The sequence below is a fragment of the Bufo gargarizans genome, chromosome 2 (genome assembly GCF_014858855.1).
Source record: "Bufo gargarizans isolate SCDJY-AF-19 chromosome 2, ASM1485885v1, whole genome shotgun sequence".
NCBI classification, from domain to species: Eukaryota; Metazoa; Chordata; class Amphibia; order Anura; family Bufonidae; genus Bufo; species Bufo gargarizans.
The window spans coordinates 69,510,568-69,528,510 of NC_058081.1; the positions used below are offsets into that span (position 1 = coordinate 69,510,568).

The window sequence follows — 17,943 nt, forward strand, 5'->3', positions numbered from 1 at the left end:
CCAATGTGTATGTAAGATGACTGTATAGCACTTACTAATATAGCTTTTGTTGATATTCTGTGCCATTTTCTATATTTCATAAGCCATTTCCCCTTGTTAAGACAAATCTTCTGTGCTGTTCACATAGAGATCCTGTCTATAAGATGGAAGCTGACCAGGCAAATCACATCCATGTGATGTCTCCTCCATTTAGACACACTGCACCTGCACTAAACTCCCCACGGTGCAAATACAGATGGCAGGTGCAGTGTGTTTGAATGGAGGAGGCATCACACAGAGGTGATTAGCTTGGTCCCATGACCCTCCGTCGGCAAGATCTCTGTGTGGACAAGCACAAAAGACTTAACAAACAAGGTGACATACCTTATGAAATATAGAAAATGGCACAAAATTACAACTCAGGATATATTAGTAAGTGCTTTTTAATCATCATACAAACACATTGGTCAACAGTAACCCGAAAGTGGCCAACCCCTTTAACTCTAGAACAAGGCATGTTTGTCTGAGAGATATTACAAGGGGTATATATATAAATATTCACCAGAACTATTGATTTATGCAAAGTTGTGTGAAATGACAGTGACCATTTAAGCACAAAAAAGGTACCTACAAGGTACCTCTCAAGAAGGAGCATTAAAGGCTCCCAAACCTGGTTTCTGGTCAACCTGTAAATAATCCTCTCTTTGCAGATAAAGGGGTTGTCCAAAATGAAAGAAAACATGGCTGCTTTTTTCCAAAAACAGTGCTACACCAGACCTCAGGTTGTTTCAGGTATTGCAACTCAACTCCTTTGAAATAATTGGGGCTGAGCTGCAATATCACACACAACCGCAAGACAGGTGTGGCACTTTTTTTTTTATATAAAAGCAGGCACATTTTTCCAGTGCTGGACAGACTGTTAGATATTCCTCAATTTTTATTTCTTTTAGTTCTTTGTACATAACAATACCTGACAACTGACACTATGTTGACCTGTTTCTTTTGACAACTAAAAGGTGGCCACAAACCTATTTGACTGCAGTTCACCATATTAATTGCACTTATACAATTATTTACTATTTGCTTCCCTTTAGTTCACATTGTGAAGAAAGTGGCCAAAGCCTCCTCCACGGGGACCATGTCTTCAGATGACCTTGAAGAGAGAGATTCCTTCCATTCCTTCCATGGAGAGGATGTAGGTGAGTCATTTTCCTTTCAAAACTTTTACACTCAAGCTTTTGTATGTCCTAGTTGTGCATTCGGCCCATCTGTCACCTACCTCACTTTTTACATGACTTTGTAGACTCTACAGATGCCTACTCCGAGAATGGCTTGCAGCTACACAGCGCGGACAAGTGGGTCAAGTCACCAGCTGGCCAAACCCACCGACTTCGACGTACAAGAGTTCCAAGCAAATGCAGAGAATGTGAAAACTTCATGGTCTCGGGATTTGAGTGTGAGGAGGTGAGATGTCATAGATCTTTCAATAGTACAAGGATAGGTCAATGCTAGTTCTTCTACCGTATACCGTATAGGAGCTATACATCACTACAAGCTTTGAAAGAAATTCTGTCTTTTTACTGCAGTGCTACTTGACTTGCCATAAGAAGTGTCTGGAGAGCTTGTTGATCAAATGTGGTCATCGGAAACTACCACCCAAAATACCTCTGTTTGGTGTTGATTTTCATGAATTCCCAAGATACTTTCCTGAGGAGGTACCCTTCATCATCACCAAATGTACATCTGAGATTGAGTTACGGGCACTGGGGCAACAGGTAAATCTATCTACATTTCAATTAATTATATACTAAACTTGGTCATGGTTAGTTAGTACCTTCCCAACTAACACATTTATTCCACTTTCAAGGGCATGTCCGGGTTAGATTTTTTTATAATCTAGAAGGTAATCCTGAGTTCATAGAGGGGGTACCCTATTCCAGATGCTCATCTCTTGGCATCTCTCTCGAGGACCTGTTGGGTATCACATAGACAATCAGCTGATTTGTATGGACACTGTGTAATGCTTAGTTTCCCCTGTAGGAGTGCTGCAGGGAAATTGAACACTTGCTGCCAGGTTTCTCCACTGATTACAGTTGATTGCTGGAGTCCCGGAAAAGGGACACTTTATGATCAAGTTATTGTTAAGTGACCCTTCTAATTAGAAATTATCCAAGGTGGAGAACCACTTGAATAGATGATCCCTGCTGCAAAACACATATAAGCTAATGTTGTGCCTAAACCTGCCTATTAACACATGTTTTTATAATTTATATGTTCCAGGGCCTGTATCGTATCTGTGGGGCCAAAGCTCGGGTGGAGAAACTTCTGCAGGCATTTGAGAATGGCAAAGATCTTGTGGATCTATCGGGACATTCACCTCATGACATCACCAGTGCCCTCAAACACTTCCTGAAAGAGGTATAATACACTGTCATTTGAATCGATGGTTTAGTTAGATTATATATGCGGCCAGGCTAAACATCCTGATATGACGGTGTACAAGTGCTTGGACCCCAATCGACACCCCCCCCCCCCCCCCCCCCCCATAAACATGCCCCTCGGCTCAGTTTTTTTAATTCAATTGGATTATTTGATGCTATTGTCATTACATTTCTCTAATGTGTATGGACAGCAAAAGTTGTGTAAGAGTATGGTCTGCTTTATATTCCTAGAACAGCTCCACTCCATGGGCTGTGATGGTATTGCAGTTCAGCCCTTTCAATTAAATGGATACTAGACACATTTAATCTGCTAAAACTTTTCTAACAGATTTGAAAGATGAAAGCAAAAATTTTAAGATAGGCTAGCAATGTGTGATCAGTTTTGGTCCAAAATAAAAGGGTTATGGTGCTCACTACAGGACTGCTGGACCATTACTGTTGCTGCAGACACATCAGATCATCTGTATATGTGGATATATCTGGTAAGGGCTCATGCACACAGCCGTTGTCATTTTTGCGCTCCGCAAATAGCGAATGCTGGCTGTGTGCTTTCTACATTTTGTGCAACGGAATGGGAACCCCTAAATAGAACAGTCCTATCCTTGTCCGTAATGCAGACAAGAATTAGACATGTTCTATATTTTCACGGATGCAAGGGAATGGACATGCAGACGCAGAGAGCACACGGTGTGCTGTCTGCATCTTTTGCGGCCCCACTGAAGTGAATGGGTCCGCATCCATCTTGCTAAATATGCGGATCGGATGCCGACCAAAATCATGTTCGTGTGCATGAGCCCTAATGCAGTCCAAACTGTGGTCATGCCCAATCACTTGTACGGGTTGAGCTTCAGATCCAGAAGAAGGTAAAAACCATCATCAGGTAAAAGCCAATTTTCATCATGTAAGGGGAAAATATCCTTCCCGACTCGAATCAGGCAATCAGAATAACTCGCTGGATCAACAACACCTCTAGCAGCTATAGCCTGTAATATTATTAAGCTCCAGAAATACATCCAGGCCCCTCTTGAATTCCTTTATTGTACTCACCATCACCCCCTCCTCAGGCAGAGAGTTCCAGAGTCTCACTGCTCTTACCGTAAAGAATCCTCTTCTATGTTTGTGTACAAACCTTCTTTCCTCCAGACACAGAGGATGTCCCCTCGTCACAGTCACAGTCCTGGGATACATAGATTGCATTGATATATTTATACATACCGTATTCAGACATTTTCCCCATTCCAAGCATTCTGGTTTTATGTACTAGAAACACAGGGGAAGGGAGATTTATCAAATATCAGTGTTTTATGCCGATCTTTGAAACCTCTTGCACTGCCAGAGGATTCGCCTAATTTATGGCTACTAGGCCCATCCTCTGGTAGTCTGTGCAACAGAATAAAATTTTTGCTGCCATAGATTTCTGTCTTAATTTGCTCCAGAAATCTGGCTCAAATGAATATAAATGCGTCAGGCCTGCTGGCCCTGTCCTCACCCCCCACTTTTCAAAAGAATGGCAAGAGCAGTGCAGAAACGTCACTTAAAGGGGTTGTCTCACTTCAGTGGCATTTATCATGTAGAGAAGGGTAATACAAGGCACTCAATAATGTACTGTGATTGTCCATATTGCCTCCTTTGCTGGCTGGATTCATTTTTCCATCACATTATACACTGCTCGTTTCTAGTGAGGGACAATGGTAGACTCAACAGTAACTCTTGATGTCTTTTTCTCCAGCTCCCGGACTCTGTGGTCTCCCATCACTTGTATGAGAAGTTTATGGCCTTTTCTAGAGACTTCCCTGAAGATAAGAATGAGCCAGAAATTCGACAAGAGGCTATCCAGCAGATGAAGGATATTCTTTGTCAGCTTCCAGCTAGTAACTACAACACATTGCGCCACCTGACAGCTCACCTGTACCGGTGAGTGAGACATTTATGGTGGCTGTCAGTGGTTGGGTGGCCTGTCAGTGTAAATACCAAACACTGCCCCCTAGAGTCCATGACATGTTTCTGTAAATGTGTCTTCAATGTACATATAACTTACCTTACTTACCTGCATACAACTAGCAGTGTAGTCTGAGGCATAGAAAAGTTGTCTGGTCGTATAGTCTGGAGCGCCCCCTGTAACCTGCAGTCTGGTTGTGTAGTCTGGATTGCCCCCTAGAACAGCAGTCTGAATATATAGTCTGGAGTACCCCCTATAACAGCAGTTCGGCTGTATAGTCTGGAGCACCCCCTATAACAGCAGTCTGGATGTATTGTCTGGAGTACCCCTATAACAGCAGTCTGGTTGTGTAGTCTGGAGCGCCCCCTATAACAGCAGTCTGGTTGTGTAATCTGGAGCGCCCCCTATAACAGCAGTCTGGTTGTGTAGTCTGGAGCGCCTCCTATAACAGCAGTCTGGTTGTGTAGTCTGGAGCACCCCCTATAACAGCAGTCTGGTTATGTAGTCTGGAGCGCCCCCTATAACAGCAGTCTGGTTGTGTAGTCTGGAGCACCCCCTATAACAGCAGTCTGGTTGTGTAGTCTGGAGCGCCCCCTATAACAGCAGTCTGGATGTATAGTCTGGAGTGCCCCCAATCACAGCAGTCTGGATGTATAGTCTGGAGTACCCCCTATAACAGCAGTCTGGTTGTATAGTCTGGAGCGCTCCCTATAAGGGTCCATTCACACGTCCGTTTTTTCTTTCCTGATCTGTTCAGTTTTTTTCGGAACAGATCTGGACCAGATCTGGACCCATTCATTTTCAATGGGTCCTGAAAAAAATCGGACAGCACAATGTGTGCTGTTCGTTTCCGTTGTTCCGTTCCGCATGTCCGAAAAAATATAAAACATGTCCTATTCTTTTCCGCAAAAATCAGATCCTGGTACAATACAAAGTACCAGGATCCGATGACATACGGATGACATACGGAAACATTTTCAGGAACAACGGATCCGCAAAAAACGGACCGAAATTCGGGATATAGAAAAATACTGACGTGTGAATGTAGCCTAACAGCAGTCTGGATGTATAGTCTGGAGCGCACCCTATAACAGCAGTCTGGATGTATAGCCTGGAGTACCCCCTATAACAGCAGTCTGGATGTATAGTCTGGAGCGCCCCCTATAACAGCAGTCTGGTTGTGTAGTCTGGATCGCCCCCTATAACAGCAGTCTGGATGTATAGTCTGGATCTCCCCCTATAACAGCAGTCTGGTTGTGTAGTCTGGAGCGCCCCTATAACAGCAGTCTGGATGTATAGTCTGGAGCGCTCCCTATAACAGCAGTCTGGATGTATAGCCTGGAGTACCCTCTATAACAGCAGTCTGGATGTATAGCCTGGAGTACCCCCTATAACAGCAGTCTGGTTGTATAGTCTGGAGCGCCCCTATAACAGCAGTCTGGATGTATAGTCTGGAGCGCTCCCTATAACAGCAGTCTGGATGTATAGCCTGGAGTACCCCCTATAACAGCAGTCTGGATGTATAGCCTGGAGTACCCCCTATAACAGCAGTCTGGTTGTATAGTCTGGAGCGCCCCTATAACAGCAGTCTGGATGTATAGTCTGGAGCGCCCCCTATAACAGCAGTCTGGTTGTGTAGTCTGGATCGCCCCCTATAACAGCAGTCTGGATGTATAGTCTGGATCTCCCCCTATAACAGCAGTCTGGTTGTGTAGTCTGGAGCGCCCCTATAACAGCAGACTGAATGTATAGTCTGGAGCGCACCCTATAACAGCAGTCTGGATGTATAGTCTGGAGTACCCCTTATAACAGCAGTCTGGTTGTATAGTCTTGAGCGCCCCCTATAAACAGCAGTCTGGATGTATAGTCTGGAGTACCCGGTATAACAGCAGTCTGGTTGGGTAGTCTGGATCGCCCCCCTATAACAGCAGTCTGGTTGTATAGTCTGGAGCGCCCCCTATAACAGCAGTCTGGTTGTGTAGTCTGGATCTCCCCCTATAACAGCAGTCTGGATTTGTATTCTGGAGCGCCCCCTATTACAGCAGTCCGGTTGTGTAGTCTGAAGCACCCCCTATAACAGCGGTCTGGTTGTGTAGTCTGGAGCGGCCCCTATAACAGCAGTCTGGTTGTGAAGTCTGGAGCGCCCCCTATTACAGCAGTCCAGTTGTGTAGTCTGAAGTTCCCCCTATAACAGCAGTTTGGTGGTGTAGTCTGGAGCGGCCCCTATAAAAGTAGTCTGGTTGTGTAGTCTGGAGCGCCCCTATAACAGCAGTCTGGTTCTGTAGTCTGAAGCGCCCCCTATAACAGCAGTCTGGTTGTGTAGCCTGGAGCGCCCCCTATAACAGCAGTCTGGTTGTGTAGTCTGAAGCGCCCCCTATAACAGCAGTCTGGAGCGCCCCTATAACAGCAGTCTGGTTGTACAATCTGGAGCGCCCCCTATAACACCAGTCTGGTTGTGCATTCTGGATCGCCCCCTAAAACAGCAGTAGGGTTGTATATTCTGGAGGGCCTCCTATATCAGCAGTATGAAAGTCTGGTGCTCATTATATAACCATTGTAAACAGACCAGGGGTGAGGACTGGAGTGAGAGCACAGGAAACGGTGGAAGATAAATAATGAGTATCTTTTTATATTTAATAAAATTTAGAGGAGATTTTCAATTAAATCAGACAACCCCTTTAAAGGCTATGTACACCTTTGGGGGCATTTTTTTAAATTATTGCATTGTATTCATTACGAGGTAAAAATACATTTTTCAATTGATCTTTAATAAAAAATACGGAGTCCTTTTCCCTGTACAGAAGCGAGATGCTCTATTAGCAGGATCTGAATTTTCTCTCTCTTCCATCAGGCAGGGAGCTGACAGGCTCTTAATCCCTGCTCTCTTACCTTATAAACACTCATTATAGCTAAATCTTTATCTTACTGATAAGAATGTGGCTTAAATAAGTGTTTATGGCCTCTTAGTAATTTAGAGATAGGCGTTATTAGATGACGGCACAAAGTGAAAGTGCAGGTGAAAGTAGCATTCACACGGCTAGAAAAACTGTTAACCCTGTGTGACAGAATGACTCAATATTTTTAATAAAGACCAATTGAAAAAAAAATTTGGCCCAAAATGAGTAAAATGCAATCGTAAAATAAACATTGCCATTAAAGGTGTACATAGCCTTTAAGCTCAGCCCAACTGAATATATTTACAACTTCTGAATTGGTCCCAAGCTTGAGCTTTTATGGTGCACGAATAAAGCTCAGTCCTTTCTTTGTAAATTCCACAGAGTTTCAGAAAGGTTTGAAGACAACAAAATGAATCCTAATAACTTGGGGATTATCTTCGGGCCCACACTGATTCGCCCAGCGCCTGATCAGGACAAACCTATGACCTGCTTGTTGGATTCTGGAAGCCAAGCACAAGCTGTAGAATTCCTTATTAATAACTACGAAAAGATATTTGGGATGGATGAGATACCTGCAGCAGGGCGTCGGGAAGTGACCGAAGACCCATCTGAGGCCGAGATGGATGAGTCTATTATATCTGAGGTAATATAGTACACTGAAACTTCTCCAGAAGACCACCTGAAAAGATGGCCACTGATCCAGACTAGATTTTTCTGTGGTGGATTTTCTCTTCCCTTATGTCCTATGTATACTGACCTCTTGTTTAAGAAGACCATCATTGACTACAACATCATGTGATCTTAAAGTGGTATTTCTGCATATCTAGTTGGTCAATCTCTATAGCTGAAGTAGAGATTTAATAGATGGAGGTATTGTTTTTGCCTCTCCCTTCTTACCTATTTCCTCTCATTTTAGTCCATGACAGGGTCTGGATTATTTAAAGGGGTCGTCCAACATTTTGATATTGATGGCCTATCCTCAGGATAGGTCATCACTATATGATCGGTACAGGCCTGACTCCTGGCACCCCTATTGTTTGAAGAGACCATGGTGCTCCGTTCAGCACTGCAGCCTCTTCACAACATACCAAGCGCAAGGTCATATTGTAAAATGACTGTGCTTGGTATTGTATCCCAGGTCCATAAATGGCACTGAGCTGCGCATAGGCCATCTGATTGATGGATGTGACTGGCCTAGGAAGAGGCCGCGGCAGTCACTGGAGCCCCCCGACCTCTTCAAGTAGGTGATCGGTGGGGTTGCCTAGAACTGGACACCACCGATGAGATACTGATGACCTATCCTGAGGATAGGCCATCAATATCAAAATCTTGGACAACCCCTTTAAATGTCTACATTGCACTTTGTACCAACATTTGGTAACTTCTTTGCTCTTTTTTGACTGAATTCACAGAAGATATGAAATAACTTATTTATGTGCTCTGTTCTTAGAATCCTGCAGAAAGTGATCATTACTGTGCTGATATATCAGGTAACAATGCATATGCATCCCACATCAAACTCTATAAGTCCCAAAACCTTCATTGTTTTTGTACATAAATGTTATTCATTGTATGATAAAAAGATAAGGAGTTATCCATGTTTTTTAAATTGATGTCCTATCTTTAGGACATACCATATGTGCAACATATACCTATGTGGCCCTTTATTACCTTATAAGCAGCTTAGAGGGCTTTCTGGGACCCAGCAGGTCTGGGACCCAGCAAAGGCACCTTATTTAGACACCTATAGAAGAAAGTTAGCAATATACTTGCAAAGACCCAAAGGGGAGTGTGAGGGGAGGACTGGCTTGGTAGTGGTTTGAATGGGGGTAATCAGAGACCACAGAGAGGTGTTGCAATCGAACAAGGTAACAAATCTTTACTGAAGTGCAAAGCTACCAATACTTCCACACACAATGGAGGTGCAAATCTTAAATAAAATAATTCCATTAAATTCTGGCTCAGGCCTGGGTCACCTCCACAACAAATTTGAGCTAAAATCCCATACATATCAATTCCTTACATACCATTCCAGCTGAAGGGTGCAGAAGCACACTAACCAGGGCTGTGAAGTGTATTGGCCATATACATGCGTTACCCTCGCAGACTAAATCCCACACTCCCTCTTTCAACTGCTCAATAATCCCAATGGTTCTTCAGCTACATACAATCTCAGGGGTTCACTGGAGTCCTTTAGGCATCAAACGAGCTGGTGCTGACTGGTGGGACTGGAAAAAGCCTGGGTTCAACAGACTGCTGACTCTGACCAGAATTAGACAAGGAGAGGTCTCTCCAAAGAACGTAAGCTCCATCTTCCTTCTGAAACCAGCACCTCAGAGGCAGGATTAACCCACGATTTAGCCGACAACCTATGCAGATAGAATAATAAAATAGAAAACAGGGCAAAACCATAGGAATATGTCACATCCCTTAACTTCCTTATAGGATATTCCAGTTTTAACCACTATCAGTGGTCTAGTGGCTCCCTGCATACTTCATGTTCCGTTGTGTGGATCAGCTTCCTGGGAACCTGGTCACGTGATGCTCCTCTTCTGAAAATGCAGCTTCCACCAACGTCACATTCTTTCTGGCCTTTGCTATGGATGGGATGTTACTTTCACTGTGAATGGAACTTAAACTATTCCTCTCCCTGGCGCTTGTGCAAATTCTTGAATTCACCTCATCTGCTCATGCGTCAGGAGGAAGTAGGAAGTGTAGTTCTCCTTCTGTCCACAAAGGAAGTGACATCTCGTTCATAGCCCTGGCCGGAAACCTGGTAAAGGACATAGACAGAAGCTGAATCTTAGTAGAGGAGCGCCACATGACCAGGTTTCCGGGAGGCCAATCTACCTAACGTAATTGTGTGTAATTAAGGTGGCTTTGTGGGACCCGAAAGGTCCTGATAACCCCTTCTAGCTATTAGATTACATGTAAGGGTAATGTAGTCACAGATGAAAATTCCTGGTAGCTTGCAGGAGAGATGTAACACTGTTGTGCTGTAATGAGCTACTGTAGAGCAAAGGGCCCATATACAGTTCTTACACAGGGGCCTGTGTCTGACCATGGACATCAATATTAGATTGGTTGGGGTACGACTCTTGGCACCCCACCAACCAGCTGTTTAAAAGGACCACAGCATTCATGTAAGCATTACGGGATATTAATTCTTTTACATTGGTCCCTACTCCACAAAACACAGTGCTTTTTGTAGTGGCTGGCTATAGCAGCTTTAAGCCATTCACTTGAATGGGACAAAACTAAAATTCCAAGCACAGGTACTAGAGACGAGCAAATTTTTCAAAAGTTCGATTCGGCTGATTCGCCAAATTTTACAAAAAAATTCGCTTTGTGACTAATTACTTTGTTGCGAAGTGCATTTTTTTGTAAGTAGTGGGTACAATGACAGGGATCTGCGATAGCGCCGCCCCCCCCCCCCCCCCCCCCCCGTCATTGTACCCCTCAGTTGCCAGGTTCATACATGATCGCGTCATATGAGTGTAAAAATGGTGTGAAATTAACATATTTTTTTTTAAAATCAAACTTATTGCTTCCATTTGCTTGTTACGGGCCGGCTGCCGCCATCTTGCTTGAAGATCTGGCGCAAAATGTCGCACGGCCCATCGCGAGCAAATGGAGGAGGTAAGAATTTTTTTTTTTGTTTTTTTATACTATTTCATTTTAAATCGATTCGCTTACACGAAGCACAAGGAAATTCGGCTTCGAGGCGAATCGAATTTATCCTGAAATTCGGATTGAATTCCACTTCGTGGGATTCGATTCGCTCATCTCTAACAGGTACCATACAGCACCATTGATAGGTCTCTCCATTATCTTTCATTCTAGATTTGGATGGAAAAGATGGTGAAAAGGTCTACCTGGGAGAAGAAGAAGACGATGAAGCAAGCCTGTCTGAAAACTCAACATGTTCCAGAGGTCATTTCAGCCGTATGCCAGTAAAAGCTTTGCGTGGTGATCAGGCCAAGAGATCAAATAGTCAACCTAGAACTGAAGAGTGAAGATGAGGGAGCTCATCATGTAGGACATTATACAGAAAAACCATGAGTGGAGAAACAAATATTATATTGGAAGGAACCATCTGGTGTCCTTCCAGACTTATTTCTCTTGTTTACAAGTGAAATTATTGCACCATATATCCTGTATGGGAACTGCCAACGATTAACTAAATTCTGAGGAACATATTTCTGGTTGAACACCCACCTCAAATAATCTTTGAGAAGAGTTAAAAAAAAGTCTCAAGACTAGGAAGGTACAGTATAAGATATAATGGGGACAACAGTAGGTCTTCACATCTTTTTCATGTCTCTGGAAAATTTGGAGCTTTCAGATGATCGTGTCTAAGGACCTTCAGTTACCTGAATTTCTAGCAGTTACTGGGTCACAGGATATGGTTGGCCTGCAGAGAACTATATTTCGGTTTAATGTGGGTTATATGTGGGTTTCCTTTCAAAAGAGCTCTAAAGATGAGAAGGGTTTTAAAGAATTCTAAATTGCCAGGGTAACAAAGTAGAAGCAACTTTCCAGTAGATGCTTGCCTTTTGATCATTTCTGAGGTCATTTTTATAAAAAAAAAAAGCAAAACAAAAAACCACAAGGTAAATGTGCAAAAAAAGGTGATAGACACAGATACTGCCAAAGATTGGATCTCCCAGACTGGATGTAAACATCATGACTGCTGATCCGATGGACATTGATAACAATGATTTGTTAGATGTTTTCTCCCTGGATTATAGTGGCCATGTATGTGTCCCTCAGTATCCTATCTGGAAAGATCACAAAGTTCTTTCTTTTACAAATATTAATGTACATTGCCGCACATATGGGTGCATGGCTTGTTACAAGTTGTTATTACTGTACTGTAAGAGGCCAGGGGCCTGTGCGAGCATCTCAAGTGAGATATTATCCACTGGTGGAAAGCAATGAAGGTTCCTGCTGAAGACAACAAGCAGCAATCAAAAACTACGAGGAACTGATACAATTTATTGTTGAAAATGGAAAACCAAAATGGCGGCTCGGATGCGGACCAAAACAACAGCTGTGTGCATGAGGGCTTACAAAAATTCTCAGTGTTGCCCAGATCTAATTCAGTAACTCGGTGGATGGGAGATCAACTACTCTCCCCTTATAGTATTAAAGCAGCTCTCAGTGGTCACCTTACAAAAAATGTCAAGCCTGGAGGCTTAAAGAAGACATGTCACCTCTCCTGGCAGGTCTGTTTTAGTAACTAATTGTATCCCCATCTATTAACAATTCTGGAGCCTCTATTCTTATCACTTTATGTTGTGCTGTTCCTTAATTATTGCTACTAGATGTTTATGAATGAATTACTAGCAGGTTGCAGTAAAGGTCCAGTTGGGTCTTACTAGTTGGGTGTGGGGGGGGGGGGGTATCCCTGCACAGTCTGACATTATCCAATCAGTGCTGCCTGAGTCAGACTGTGCAGAGACACACCCCAAACTGGTAACACCCAGATGGTCCTTGACTGCAGATTGGTCGCAATTCACTCATATGGCACACCATAGAGTCATAAGAATAGATGCTCCAGGGTTGTTATTACATGGGGAATGCAGGTAGTTACTAACACAGACATGTCAGGAGAAGGGAGAGGTCCTCTTTATGGAAATCCATCATGTTGAAAATGTAGTTCCATCTGTGGGCAGCATGTCATAGAGCATGAGCAACTGAGCTGATATACACGTGGGAAATATTAATTTAAACCTGTGCTCATTCAGGACTAAGGAGTCCAGTGGGTGGTCCTACTGAGTGCAGAGGAGGCTGTCAGTCACGCCCACTTGACTCCTAAGCCATGAGAATCCTAAGAATGAACGGAGGCTCCATCCTAAGAATGAACGGAGGCTTTAATGAATTGATTGCCAGTTCATAAAAGTATCTGAAAATCAGCTCCGAACCTGGAGGGATCCTGAAAAGGCAACTATTTAAAGGGTTTCTACCACCAGATTTTCACCTATTTAGCTGCCTGACATTAGAGATCTGCTAGTGTCTGCTGTACCTAACCATGTTCATGTATTACCTTTGTCTGGAGCGGTTAAGCTTAAAAACGTAGTTTTATTGATATGCAAATGAGCCTCTAGGTGCTGTGGGGGCATCTTTTCAGCACCTAGAGGCTCCGCCTACTCACTATTTCTGCCGCCCAGCGCGCTTCAGCCCGCCCCTCTCCTCTCGATTGACAGCCTACTTCTCTCCACCTCGGCCGAATTCTTGCGCTGATTACGGCGCAGGGAGCGGTCCGACAGTCACTGCACCTGCGCCAAATACAGGAGCACGCGGCGCAGGCGCGAGAATTCGGCCGAGATGGAGAGAAGTAGGCTGTCAATCTAGAGGAGAGGGGCGGGCTGGAGCGCGCTGGGCGGGCTGGAGCGCGAGTAGGCGAGCCTCTAGGTGCTGAAAAGATACCCCCATAGCACCTAGAGGCTCATTTGTATATCAATAAAACTATGTTTTTACGCTTAACCGCTCCAGACATGGTTAGGTACAGCAGACACTAGCAGATCGCTAGTGTCAGACAGCTAAATAGGTGAAAATCTGGTGGTAGAAACCCATTAATGCTTTGGTGATGGCGTCAGTTTCAGCAGCACTCTACAGTGCAGGTGTATTGCTCGAGTACCGACTGTAATTAACGAAAACCGCACTGTTTAGTCGGACTGCATTGTGTATGGCCGCATGGTTCCCTTACGATTTGAATCAAATATACCAGTGCAACTGGAACAGAAACTTCTGTGGTTACAAAAGCATCCGGACAAACATGGCTTTCATGTCATTTCTTATTTATTTCTGCAAGGAAATTAGCTTTTATTGTTCTTTATGTTATATTTTTCTTTTTGTACAGAGCCGGTTACATCTAAAGTGTTATGTATAAATACTTTATGAATATTCCATTGTGAAATCATTTATGGCAGCTTATACGATACTGAGAATAGAAAAAAAGGAAAGGATCCCTCTGGTCAAAAACTAAAAATAGCAATTAAAGGGGCTTCCTTTGGCAGTCCCATAGACATAAATGGAGTGGCAGGGCACACAACCTGATTTTGAGTGGCATCACAAATGAAACAAGCAGTGGCTAGCGCCAGGTTCACACACACTACGTACACTATACACAGTATAGTCATGCTGTAGTCTGCGTTGGAGTACTTTGCGCTAAATCAAACAAATGTTGCAGATTGTTTTTTAATGTGCATCTTTTAAGGCTATGAAAACCTTTGGCGGCAATTTTTTATGAGTGAATTTTACTCATTTTGTAATACAAAATAATATTTCTTTCAATTGGTGTTTATAAAAAAAAAAATCAACTGTTTTGCCCTACGTTTCAGCCTAGCGGCAGAGTACCTTACTTACAGATTTAGGGCTCATGCACACGAACGTATTTTATTTCCGTTCCGATTTGTTTTGCAGGACCATATGTGGAACCATTCACCTCAATGGGTCTGCAAAAACAACGGAATGTACGCCATGTGCATTCCATTTCTGTATTTCCGTTTCGCAAAAAAGTAGTGCATGTCCAATTATTGTCCGCAAATCACGGTCCGAGGCCCCATTCAAGTCAATGGGTCCGCAAAAAATATGGAACGCACACGGAACACATCCGTATGTCATCCGTATTTTGCGGATCCATACTGTAGAAGTGCTATGCCCAGCCCATATTGCTCATGTTTGGTGATTAATAAGTTACTGTTTCCGTTTCCGATCTGCAAAAAACAGATCAAATATGGAAGCCATATGGATATGTTTTGTGCAATAACGGAACGGAAGAGGACTTAAATCAGAGGAAAAAAAAAACTCAGATATGGATCAATGGATCCTTGAAAAACGGACTGCAAAACAACAACGGTCGTGTGCATGGGCCCTTACACGGAGTCCAGCCATGTTGCTGTTCTGAAGCCCTTATAGGAATCTGTTATCTCTGAGCTCCTGACCACTCATCACCACTCATCATATCTAAATTCTGATCAGTTTGGTAACAATTTAGCTATAATGAGCTGTCAGGAATTCAGAGACTGTTTACTATACTGAAAAAAAGGTTTAGAAATTACACCATTGTTGAGTTGCAAACAGTACATTATATCACAGTAGTAAGGCTACTTTCACACTAGCGGCAGGGACCTCCGGCAGGCTGTTCCGGCGGGTGAACAGCCTGTCAGATCCGTCCTGCCGCTAGTGACCGCATGCCTCCGGACTGCCGCTCCGTCCCCATTGACTATAATTGGGGTGGAGTTCCGGCGAGGCACGGCAGCACACGGCAAAAGGCTGCCGAAATAAAACTACGACATGTTGTAGCTTTATTCCGGCAGCCTTTTGCCGTGTGCTGCCGTGCCTCGCTGGAACTCCACCCCTCCCCCATTATAGTCAATGGGGACAGAGCGGCAGGGCTCAGTAGAAATACAGTGTATTTCTCATACACTCCAATGTTAATGCATTGGAGTGTATGAGAGAAGCAATCTGATGATTGCATGTTATAGTTCCCTATGGGAACTATAAAAAATAAAGTTTTTAAAAATAAAAAAAATTCAAAAAAATATTTTTATCATCCTCTTTTCCTCAAAATAAAAATAAAAATACACATCATTGGCATCGCAATGTGTGAAAATGTCCGTACTATTAAAATATAAAAATATTTATCCCATATGGTGAAACAGAAAAAAAAAAATCAAAATGGCTGATTCGCCAATTTTTGGTTGCTTCACCTTCCACAAAAAATTTAATAAACAGTGATCTAAAAGTCGTACACACCCCAATATGGTATCCATGAAAATTACAGGTCGCCCAGTAAAAGATGAGCTCTCACACAGCTCCATACACATAACTACAAAAATGTTATAGGGGTCAGAATATGGCGATGAAAAGAAAAACATTTTATTTTTCAAGTTTTTTTTTTCTCTCAGTATTAAAATGAAGAAAAACTATACATATGTGGTGTCACTGTAATCGTACCTACCTGCAGAATAAGGCCTCATGCACACGACCATTGTGTGCATCCGTGTCTGTTGTTTCGTTTTCCGTGATTTTCTGCGGACCCATTGACTTTCAATGGGTCCGTTGAAAACTCAGAAAAATGTACCGTTGTTCATCCGCATCCGTGTTTCCTGTCCGTCCAAAAAATAGGACCTTTCCTATTTTTTGGACGGACAACGGTTCACGGACCCATTCAAGATTGTCATCCGCGTCCATGATCCGTGTGTCCGTAGGCTACTTTCACACAGACGGATCGCAGATCCGTCTGATTAAAAGCTTTTTCAGAGCTGAGTTTTCACTTCGTGAAAACTCAGATCCAACAGTATATTCTAACACAGAGGCGTTCCCATATTGATGTGGACGCTTTAAGTTAGAATATACTGAGAACTGTGTACATGACTGCCCCCTGGTCTGTGCTATAAGCAATGCGACGCACAGACCTTCCACTTACCAGTAGGAGGAGCGATGGCCGGCCACAGACAGCGCAGGTAAGTATAATGCTTCTAAAATTGCTAAGTAACCATGGCAGCCAGGACTGCAGTAGCTTTGTGGTTGCCATGGTTATCGATCGGAGCCCCAGCGATTGGAACTCTCCGCTGCCACCAACTGGGGCCATAATATATCTATGGGGGCACAACTGGGGCCATCGTACCTGAGGGGTTAATTGTGCAGATCACAGCCCCCTGTAAGAGATCGGGTGCTGCCAGGCAGCAGGGGGCAGTTATGTACACAGTTCTTAGTATATTCTAACTTGAAGCGTCCCCATCACTATGGGAACGCCTCTGTGTTAGAATATACTGTCAGATCTGAGTTTTCACGATATACCCCGTTTTGCGGACCGTGAAAAAATACTGTCGTGTGCATGAGGCCTTAAAGTAACAGGTCAGTTTTACCGTATAGGAACACTGTAAAAACAAAACTGATACAAATGTTGCGGAATGCATTTTTTTTTCTAATTTCACCCAATTTATTTCTAGCTTCCCACTACATTGTATGCAATATTAAATGGTGGAATTAGAAATTGCAACTTGTCCTGCAAAAAACAAGCCCTCATACAGCTATGTGAACGGAACAATAAAGAGTTTATGGTCCAAGAAAGGCAGAGAGTAAAAAATTAAACCGCAAAAATGAAAGGGCTGAAAGGCTTATAATGTGGCAAATATGTGGACTGTATAAGACCCTATCAAGGTAACCAATGCTATTAACAGAATTTTAAACAGATATAGTAGGAATCTGTCATTAGTTTAAAGCAATATCAAAACTCATGAGTGTCATCTAAGGGCAGATTGAGTTAAAAAAAAAAAAAGCTGCCCTAACACACAACCCCCACCAGAGCACATACAATGCGGAAAAATAGTGCCGTGCATTGTGTACTGCAAAGAATTTTGTTTCAATTTGTAAGCTCTCCTGACCCAAACTTACGGCACCATAGTGATTTATGATGCAGCTCCAGTGAGCCCCTGAGAAGTCAGTGCAGAGGATGGGAGTGGTAGTGGCCCTGTGTACTCCCTCAGACCATTAATCCCTTAGGATTGGTGCAGTGGAAAGAGAGTTTGAAGAATCAGACCAGAAGTAAATGTATGTCAGTCTGTATTTAACCAGTGCAAAATATAACTTGTTGTACATCCAGCAATATCAAATACATAGTGCCGTTTCTGGCACCAGTTGAGTTAGTATGGAGGCAGTTTGGATGACTACAGAT

General features: G+C 43.2%; 1 protein-coding gene across 4 annotated transcripts in view; it reads left to right on the plus strand.

Moving 5' to 3' along the window:
- LOC122927365 (GEM interacting protein) overlaps window positions 1–13,626 on the plus strand; it is an 88,110-nt gene extending 74,484 nt beyond the window's left edge. For 2 of the 4 annotated variants that reach the window (XM_044279149.1, XM_044279150.1), the window contains 8 exons: window positions 1,074–1,178; window positions 1,283–1,443; window positions 1,566–1,754; window positions 2,260–2,397; window positions 4,150–4,334; window positions 7,638–7,899; window positions 8,707–8,746; window positions 11,100–13,626. In XM_044279149.1, the coding sequence (XP_044135084.1) occupies window positions 1,074–1,178; window positions 1,283–1,443; window positions 1,566–1,754; window positions 2,260–2,397; window positions 4,150–4,334; window positions 7,638–7,899; window positions 8,707–8,746; window positions 11,100–11,272 (1,253 nt within the window). In that variant the 3' untranslated portion in view covers window positions 11,273–13,626. The remainder of the gene's footprint in view (window positions 1–1,073; window positions 1,179–1,282; window positions 1,444–1,565; window positions 1,755–2,259; window positions 2,398–4,149; window positions 4,335–7,637; window positions 7,900–8,706; window positions 8,747–11,099) is intronic. The other 2 variants (XM_044279152.1, XM_044279153.1) reach the window with 1 other exon arrangement.
- The last annotated feature ends 4,317 nt before the right edge of the window (window positions 13,627–17,943 follow it).